This window comes from Penaeus chinensis, chromosome 6, assembly GCF_019202785.1.
Source record: "Penaeus chinensis breed Huanghai No. 1 chromosome 6, ASM1920278v2, whole genome shotgun sequence".
NCBI lineage: Eukaryota > Metazoa > Arthropoda > Malacostraca > Decapoda > Penaeidae > Penaeus > Penaeus chinensis.
The window spans coordinates 30750964-30761431 of record NC_061824.1 but is presented as its reverse complement, the minus strand read 5'-3'; the positions used below and the strand labels follow the sequence as shown (position 1 = coordinate 30761431).

At 38.3% G+C, this 10468-nt stretch overlaps 1 protein-coding gene across 1 annotated transcript in view; it reads right to left on the bottom strand.

Moving 5' to 3' along the window:
• LOC125026344 (xyloside xylosyltransferase 1-like) overlaps positions 1 to 9944 on the bottom strand; it is a 10986-nt gene extending 1042 nt beyond the window's left edge. The window contains exons 1-4 of the mRNA XM_047614719.1: positions 9324 to 9944; positions 6252 to 6434; positions 5087 to 5318; positions 1 to 3419 (exon numbers count right to left, since the gene is read on the bottom strand). The exon at positions 1 to 3419 is cut by the window's left edge and continues 1042 nt beyond it. Coding sequence (XP_047470675.1) covers positions 3154 to 3419; positions 5087 to 5318; positions 6252 to 6434; positions 9324 to 9800 — 1158 coding nt within the window. The 5' untranslated portion in view covers positions 9801 to 9944 and the 3' untranslated portion in view covers positions 1 to 3153. The remainder of the gene's footprint in view (positions 3420 to 5086; positions 5319 to 6251; positions 6435 to 9323) is intronic.
• Positions 9945 to 10468: the final 524 nt, after the last annotated feature.

The following is a 10468-nucleotide window of genomic DNA, read 5'->3' as shown; positions in this document are numbered from 1 at the left end:
CACTGAAGATTCTATATCGCTCAGCAAAAAAGTATGCAGCATTGGAATGACATTCTAAAAGTATTTCTATGAGAATCATATGACTGAAAAGTGTAAATACTTTAGAAACAATGAAATAAAAATGTATATAAAATAATAGTATCTTTGAAGAAAAACTACTGATGATCATTTCATCAAAGAAAAGTCTATTACTTCTAAGTCTCTTAACCTTCTGACACAATATTTCAACTGAAATAATACCATAAAGACTAAATTCTCAAACTGCCACAGTACTCAGCAGTGCAATCCATTACGTGATTTTATTCAATACCAGATAATTCTGACAAGGTCACTAACTGGCATTAAAAAAAATTAAGAGAATTTAGTTACTTAAATCATTAAGCTTAGAATTTCTTATGACTTTGAATATCCGCAGCCCTTAGTAACCTCAGATAAAACTTGACGCTGTGAAGATAACCAGGATAAAAGATATAATATGAAATCAGACTTCACCGGATAAGACTGCAATACTAATGATCATTCTATCAAAGAAAACTTTGACTCTGTGAAAATTGCTCTCGCTTCCAGTAATATGCTTGAACAATATTTCAAGTGAAACGATACAACTGCCACAGTATTCAGGATATGAGCAGCACATAATCCATTATGTGATTTCATCCAATGCCAGATAATTTTGTCAAGTTCACTGGTATAAAAAATTACAAATATATATGTCTACACACATATACATATATGTACCTATACATACAGCACAGTATATCATAATTCAATATCTCTTACCTGAATTACAGGTAAAATATGCTCCAAACTGGGAGGCATGAGCCCCATCGGCAACTTACTCTGACAAAGAAAAACCCTCACACAACGTAGGAAGTATCAAAAGCATCCATGGACAACCACGTCCACATTACCGTCTACATCAACATATACAGGAAATTACAGTCAATGAAAGAGTAAACGACTACACAAATTGAATATCATACTGACCTGCAAGAAACATGGGGGGGGCAGGGGGATGCATAATTATCAGTGCTTATGAGAAATAGATCTCTAGTAGAAAATTACCTCCACAGTAAAAAAAAAAAAGGAACATAAAAAAAGAAAAAACAAGTAAAATAAACAAGAATAAATAATCCTGCACTACCATCCATACTACTAAAAATATCATTCCTCAGATCCTACTTGGATACCAAACTCCCGACACTTTATTCTTTTTTAATATAAGCAAATTTTGAGGGGAACTGATGGCTATTGTATTTTAGCTATCTGTTCAGCAATTATTTTTTACTATGTGCCTTTTCATTGTCAATTGCAATAGCTAGCTGCTATCTACCATTCTGATTCCACAAACTGTTGAGATTTACCTTCCACTTATAAAAGAGACCTGCCTGCACAACACAGTCATGCAGATGTGCATGAATCAATACCTAAGATTATGCAAAACCTTGTTTTACATACAAAAATTTGTACATATTCATGATTCTTTCCATTATCATTTTGTTCTCTTTTTTTCATTTAGAAAAAATACATAACACACAGTCTACTTAAAAAAAATATTACTAATTTACAAGCCAAGTAAGTCACACGCACATATGCATATGCACATGTGTGTGTGTGCACATGTAATTGCATGTATACATATGTGTATGAATGTCAATATGTACATACATCTGTACACGTTTAAATTTGAATGTATACAACTTTATATTGTCTTTAAATATGTATTCATATCTGTTTACCTATGCATTCATTCACTGAGGTCTGGAAGAGTTCACCTTATCTCTACACATGCAATCACATATGGATATATATGCTCATTTATGTTTACCTACGCACCCATATTTCTTTTAAAGTCCCAACTTGGAAACTACAGTGAAATAAACATTATGCATAGATTCATATATACATGTATATATATAACCTACCATAAGCATAGTGTAAGTATACATGATAACAACTGTCTCTGCACAAGGAGGCTTTAACTATAAACTGCACTTCTTAAAAACAACTGCAATGCACTCTCATGCATCGCTTTCACATAAATTCTATACTTTGCTTAGTCATCCTTTAGGCTTTCTTGTGCAAACATATAAAAATATACATGTATGCATAGAAAGAGGCCTTCAGCGCTCGCTCGCTCGCTCGCTCGTTCTCTCGCTCACTCGCTCTCTCGCTCTCTCGCTCTCTCTCACTCACTCACTCACTCACTCACTCACTCACTCACTGACACACACACACACACACACACACACACACACACAGAGAGAGAGAGCAAGATCATAGGTGTAGGCATACAGACAAATGCACAAAAATTTAAATAAACAAGCAACCAGATAACCAAACAAGGCAAGAGGGACAAAAGAGCATCAGACAGACAAACCGAACATTTACTTGTTTTCTTGTTAGATTATTCATTGCCTTGAACACAACTCACAGCCTTTAAATATGACAAATGGCATTGATAAAAATAGAAAAGTATGTTTTCAAAGTTACACTTTTTTATGCCCAGGCAATTCAGTAATATTTAACTAGAATGATAATGAAAATAACAGTATCAAAACTTTTGTTTACACCTCCCCACAATACAATGCAATTGCCTACTTAGCAACCAACAGGTGTAAACTGTTATTTCAAATTGTACAAAATTGAGGTAAAAATTGTTTTTGCCGAAGAATCTTTAAACTTTATATATATAACTTTCAGAAAAACAAAAAAGCAAACCCCATTGCTTTCCCATCCACAGCTCACACCTATTATTAATGCCACACTATTTCGCATGTCCTTGGTTACATTACCGTTCCATACAATTTATAAAAAGCCGATGCAATATATAAAAAGATCTTTTCCATCTTCCTTTACCAGAGATCACAGCACAGGTAGGGAACAAAGAATTATCACAGCAGAAAGCTACTAACAGAGGACCACTCTCTTACCTTTGTTGTGTTTATGTGTTTTTTTTTAAGAAAGGTCGTATAAAAACATTTATGATATTGTGGAAGGACTGCCTACACATTTGGTAAGATTTTCCAATATGAAGGTTTACATCAATAACTTATGATAGGAATGTTTTACCCAATTTCCTTTGCTGAGGTATGTAAAAGCTAACAACTGACAACAATGCTGGTCCCATACCAGTGGAGGGCATGGACAATATCACAAGTTTTCTGGAATTTCGGTTTTGCAGTTCCCATGTATGATCTTGAGCTCGCCTGTGCAGTTGAAATACTGGTCGAACACTGTCTGGTACCCATGCCCCCTCCACCACTCGCACAGCTGTCGGTTCCAGCCACAGGGGAGAGTGTAGAAGAGCTCAGGGTGGTCGAAGGCAATAAGCGTGTACAAGTCCTGATCCCCCAAGTGGCCCTGGAAGCTATACTGTTTTGTCTTCTCCGTGAGTGTTGATCGAGACAAGTATCTGCCTGCAAGAGGGAGACACACTGTCAGGGGTCATCCAAAGCAACTTGGGGTAGTTTAAAATTGAAATATATGACAATCTACTGGAATAAAATATGAGGATAATTGGCAATGCAAATACATCATTTTGTTACTTTTTGCAGTATTTGGAGATATGATATAAAGCTCACTGTAATTACTGTACAAAAAGCGACTCTGAAATCACACACCAAAAGAAGTAATAATGAAAAAAAAAAAAGCAAACATTCTTTTTCCTGAATGGGCACAAAGCAAGACGTAGAGATAGTTTTGAGAACTGATTTTATGATATAGTGAGCAACACAAATGCTGTACCAAGTCAAAATTAAATGCACACTGTCACAGGAGTTGTAACCAGTATTGCAATGAAAAAGAAGCTTCAATAAAACAAAATATCTATCTATGAGAGAGGAAAGAAAGAAAGAAGAAAAGAAAAAAATAAATTGGAATACCTTATGGTGATGCAGTTTCAAAGATTAAATTATATTACCAGCTCCATTCATGCTTACTTAATAAATGGACTTAGATCTCTACAAATAGTCAGGATCAAGTACCACAATTAATCACTCATTTCCCAATCCAGTACGAATGATTAATTAGCAATGAACTGTTACAACATTAATTTAAAAATCTTATAACATATGTTAGGGTAATATATAGAAAGAGAGAAGACAAGGAGGAGGAGGAGGAGGAGAAATAAGAGAAGGAGAAAAAGATGGAAGAGAAGGAGGAGGAGAAACAAGATAAGAAGTAAAAACATGAGAAGAAGAAGGAAGATGAGGAGGAGGAGGAGGAGGAGGAAAAGAAACAAGAGAAGAAGAAGTAGAAGGAGGAGAAATAAAAGAAGGAGGAGGAGGAGGTGGATGTAGAAGTAAAGGCGAAAATAAAAAACCAGGAGAGGAAGAATGAGAACAAGAAGGAAAAGAAGAAGGGGATGGAGGAGGAAAGAAAAAAAGAAAAAAAGAAGAAAAAAAAAAAAAAAAAAAAAAAAAGGAAAAACAGGAGAGAAGAAAATGAAGAAAAGGCAGAAGAAGAAAGATGCAGAAAGAAATAACATGTTTGCTGATAATGATTTTAAGGGTGTGACTAGGACATATTAATCCATCTGCGACGGACATGTCACGTATCCGTGCCATGGTGAGTTTACTTGTTTAATTGTTTTTTCACATAGATGGCTACACTTGTACTAAGTCACCAATGAGCCAATTACAAGTGCTGCCTGTCTCGCCCATTTACCCTTTCCTTTAATTTACGAAAATATTTTACGTTATCTTATTTTGCCATTACTATTGTTTATAACATGTTAGTAATTATGATGTTTATAATAAAAATAACAACATCAATATTCATAGCACTAGTAAAAAATACATTTTCCTGCCTATTCAAGGAAAGGTGAAATCAGGAGAGGCAGAGTAATCTATGTGTAGAGACATTTCACAAAAAATATAAAAGATGACAAAGCATTTTCCCCATTTTTTGTTCATTTTCCCCGTCGCGAATGGGTTAATATGCAGTAAAACTTTTAACCATTATAATAAAGTACAAGAAGAGAGAAAAATAAATAAACAAAAACAGAAAGTAAAGCATATAAAAAAAAAAAGCAAACATCAAAAATTACAATAGCACCTAACAGAAACAACACTACAACACATACTAATGATCTTGGAGTTCCTGAGCCTCTCGATGTCGACCAGAACGATGCCGCTGTTGTAGCCTGGGAAGCCACCCTGGCCCGGTGGACTACCCAGGGTCGTTTTAGGGTTGCTGCGACGATAGAGTGAGAGGAGGTGGAGGTACACAGGAGACTGCTCTAGGGCCATCCCTATTATGTTGGTTGGGCTGAAGCGTTCAAAGTGGGAGTACAGCTCAGCGATGTCTCCCTTCACCTGCCATTAAACGAGAATGGACTCTTGATTACATGGACTCAGATTGCAGATATTTATATATGAGAGAAAGGGAGAGAGATAGAGAGAGAAAGAGAAATAGCAAGCAAGCAAAGGAAAGAGGGAGAATGAGAGAAAGAGAATGGAAAAGGGAAAGAGAAAGAGAAAGAGAAAGAGAAAGAGTAAGGAAAAAAGATAAAGAGAAAGAGAACAAGAAAGAGGGAGAGAAAGGAGGGAGAAGCAGGAGGGAGAGAAAGAGCAATTGACTAAGAGAAAGAAAGGGAGAGCAATTTCAGAGAGAGAGAGAGAGAGAGAGAGGGGGGGAGTGAGAAGAGAAATCATGACCCTTTCTTTAATGGGAATGGAGCCTTCAAACAAGAAAAGGTTTCCACTTGTGTGTTTCTTTTTTTTCTCTGATCATCTATACTCAGAGCAAAAGTTTTTTGCGGTCGTTTTTTCGCGGAGGAGTGTGAAACAGAAATTAAAATGAGGCAAAAGAAATTTATACTGAAAGAAGCATGGCTGACAACAATGCTGGAGTTTTAAAGTACTAAATAAGAATACAGGCATGAAGGAAGTGAGACAAGAATAAACCAAGGATAAATACTAGAGATAAAGGAAAACAAGATCCAACTAAAATAAACCTTAACAATAATTATACCACACAACACAAGGACTAGATGCAGACAGAAAATCATTAAATACTCTGAGTCTCAAGTAAATTGTCTGCCGTCTTCATTGCACAAGAACATTACCATGTAGATCTGCATCTTATCAAGGGAAGTTTTTGTATAACCCTGACCAAAATACCCAAAGTGAAGTGATGCTAACTATCTTTACAATACTTCTTTCCACCTCATACATAAACAATATCAAAGTGCAATAAAGCAAAGCCTTAATCATTGACCTTTAAGACAACTGGCATTTCCAATTTACCTTAATATCTATATCCATGAGCATGATCCGCTCCAAGCCCGGCAGGAGTCTGTGCAAGAAGAGAGAAAAGAAAAACAGCGCATCTCGGTAGTAGGCGTCCCTCCTTGTGGTGAAGAAGTCCTGCAGGACAGTTACCGAGCTCTCGATTTCGGGGATGAAATCCTCTGCTGCTACGTACACCAGCTGCAGGGAGACAGTGAGACATGAGTGTTAAAATTGAATTATTCATGTGTTCTGCTGGGAAAATTGTAGGGGTCCAACATCAGCTACTATGTGTACTTAAAAGAGGAAGGACAGTGCAGATCCAGAATTGTGTGCGTGGGTCCAAATAAAATGCAATAGAAAGCGAGTTCCCTGTCTTACAATATATATGACAGGTGAGGCAACTATAATCTATAGCAAATTCTTTTGTGTTTCAATTCCTGGAGTTGGTATAAGTAACCCACCAGAAAATAACCATATTCATTAGCAAACACTACATACGTCTCATTCACAGTGCAAAAAGCGTGGGAAAACAGCCTGCTAGTTTTAAACGACTCGTGCTAAATTGTGGCAAATAGGACTCCATACAAACAGTACATCAAAACCATATTAGGTCTCCATGAACAGGACTTTGGCAGCTAATCCAGATTTCAAATGGAGAACTGGAAAGCAGCAATAATCTTTTCCTTTGTCATTTTTATCATTTTCATTATTATCATTACTATAACAATTATCATCATCATTACTACTATCATTACTATCATTACAATTACTATTATGATTATCATCATCATTATCATTAATCTTATCATTATCATTCCCATCATCATAATCATTAACATTATCATTAATATTATCATTACTGTCATTATTAACATTATTATCATTGTTAGTTAGTATTATCATTATCACCTTTACACTTTAAAAATAAAATAAGGCAACTGTCATTCTCAATTGGTGTGTACACTGCTCTGTGTGTGTGTGTGTGTGTGTGTGTGTGTGTGTGTGTGTGTGTGTGTGTGTGTGTGTGTGTGTGTGTGTGTGTGTGTGTGTGTGTGTGTGTATGTGTATGTGTGTGTGTGTATGTGTGTATGTGTGTATGTGTGTATGTGTGTATGTGTGTATGTGTGTATGTGTGTATGTGTGTGTATGTGTGTGTGTGTGTGTGTGTGTGTGTGTGTGTGTGTGTGTGTGTGTGTGTGTGTGTGTGTGTGTGTGTGTGTGTGTGTGTGTGTGTGTGTGTGTGTCAATTATCATACATCATGAGTGATTCATAATTTACACACTCCTCGACCATCATAAACAGAGATCAGATTAGGAAACACACAACACCTGTCATAAAGTCGATTATTATACAGGGTATTGTAACATCACACCAGAGTATATATCATCTTTAGAAATGCTTCAACCTGCCACACATATTAGGCCTTAGGAATATGGTGCAAGACACCTGTTGGTTGTTCCCTAAACTAAATGAGTTAAAGTCTAAATGTCAAAGGCATACAGAACTAAAGATTAAGACCTCAGTAATAGCTCCGCAGTAGTTAAAAGACTGTAGTCTACAAACATTAATAAATTCTAATAAATTCATATAGTCGAGGGGCCAAATGAATGACACATGAAAAAAGGGTATAAAAGTCTCTCGGTATCCATGCTATGGCAAAGACTGTCACATGGCTCTATGATGCACAAATTTGCTCTTCTTGTCATGCAGCTGTCATATCATATTCAGTCTTTGGCATCTAGTTACTTTGGATGCAACATTTTTGACAAATCATGTTAGTGGATGCATACTTGACATAATGAAATGTGCACAAAAGCAACGGCTTCTTAATTTAATTACTTGGGGAAAGTATGCTCAAATTATTTTTTTTTTTTTACAGAAATGAGTGTCATCCTGTAATGTTTTTCCTGACGAGTTAGCTAATTCTGAAATAAAAGGCCTGCATCACTAATACTAACAAAAGTGGCATCAAAGGAATGCTAATTATGTGTGCCATATAATTTTAGTGTTTTTATTCAATGCTGAATATCAGTGACAATATTGCCCCAACTATCTAGGTGTTGCAGGCTTGAAGTATACCAAAAAATGTGGAGCAAAAAGATGAGAGTTCATCAAACAAACAGAAACATAATTCTCAAGGCCATCACTAATATTCATGCAACAGCAATTGAGCAACCGCCCTGCCAAGTCTACAACCATCCCTCCCAGCATGTTGTGGCAATATGAAGAGCCCAAGGAATCCACAGAACCCACAATCCTGCAGCAAAGCTCTCTCTTTCACTACTGAGGCCAATTTGTTGTTACATATAGCCAATGAATAGAAGCACTGTAAAAAGACGTTTCAATTCATATGTAAACAATCAGTTGCAATATGTTTATTAGTGTTGATTCAGATCTTTGCCAAGGGAAGTTTTATGCATTGCTTACCTGTACACTTAAATTTTCAAGTTGAGAAAAAATGGTATTAGCACTTTCTGAATGGCCTCTCTCAAATATACTAATACCGTGCTCTAACTTCCTATCTTTAAAATCATAACAATTTAATCCACTGACATAAGATATGATGTCCCTTTAAGAAAAATGTACCAATATACCTCACTTGGCTTTATCAAATATTTTATCCACTATCACTGGGGTTATGGGATACTTTTTGTTATTTTCATATTTTTGAGGTGAGAAAAAATGTTTTCCAAGTATCTTTTGCACTGCCTAGCTGCAATAGAATTTATCTGAATTTCAACTGATTATCCATGGGTCCAGCTTCTATCATCATGTGATTTATCTATTACAGTAATTATTCAGAACACCTTTGCATACTAATCATGATGATAGTGGTATCGCCTCGGGCAGCACTCGAAGGGCACGCCCAAACATGGCAACTTAAATTGTTGAATAAATTCTGTGATGTGTATGGCCAGAACGCCCGTTATTAGACACCTCATTACGTTCCCACAAATAGAGTCGCTCCATTTCCAAACGTACCAAACATTTGCCTAAATCAAGAAGCAGATCCATTACCCAAGAATTCCCAGGCCAGCTCCCAACACACCATCTCCCCCCCGCGGTCCCCGGGGCCCGGGTCTCACCTTGACGTATCTGGAGTCCAGCTGACTGCCCGCCTGCACGTCGGCGATGACCTGCGAGGCGATGTGGAAGCCGTCGGCGTCCGTGATGAGGTGCAGGCGCAGGGGAGCCGACGCCGCCTGCAGCAGCGACCCCACTGCAACGCGGAGCTTGTACTGGAAGGGCGCGTTGTCCTTGGCGTGGGTGAAGATGAGGGCGATGTCCAGGGGCGGCCTGTACAGGAGGTCGTTCTCCTGCGAGCTCAGCGGAACGGCCTCCTGCGGCGGCAGGTTGGACTCCTCCTCCTTGTCCCCCGCCTCCGGCCCCTGCTGCCCCCCGCCCTGGCCCCGCCCCTGCTGGCCCGGCCCCGGGCGTCCTGCCACGGGGGACGCGTCCCCGGGGCCCGGCCTGAGCTCGCGCCCCGCGAACAGGAGGATCAGGCTGGCCGCCACCACCAGCAGGAACACGGCCTGCCCCAGCAGCCTCAGACGCAGCAGCATAGTGCCACGCTCATTCGCCCTTCCACTCACACGGCCTTTGCCCCTTGTTAGTGACCGCTAGCACTCAGCAGTTAAGGGAAATATGGCGCTGTCCCGGGGGTGCATCTGGCACTGCGCTCGCTCACCTGTCACTCGCTGCACTGAGCCTTCGTCTGCTCACGCGCAAAACTCGGGACTTTTAACTCACGCCGCAACAAAAAAGGTAATCTACCCTAACTAATTCCAGTCGACACTCTATTACCAAAAAAATATACAATTAATATACAAAAATAGTAGAAAAACTAAAATATATACTACATAAACGCTTTAGATTTTAAATCGACGTAAAAGCGTATAATAAAGTTTCGGTAAGTCTGTCCTTCAAACCGGGCGGGGGGGACAAGCGATGACGAATACAAGAGTAAACAATTTCGACCTTAATGACTACGGACGCAAAAATCATGTTGCGCGTTGAAAGTGTTATTATCTTAGCTATTACGTAACAACTGAACTTGATATATAATAAAAGTCATATAATAAAAGTCATTATGTCGGTTTGCTCATTGCTGTGATGGTCATATGTCGTTATTGATGACTATATGGCACTGTGGGAAAAGTAAGCTCTATTTGTGGACAAAATATTCACCTGTCGATGAAGATAATCTACCCAATTTTCTTGAATTTGTACT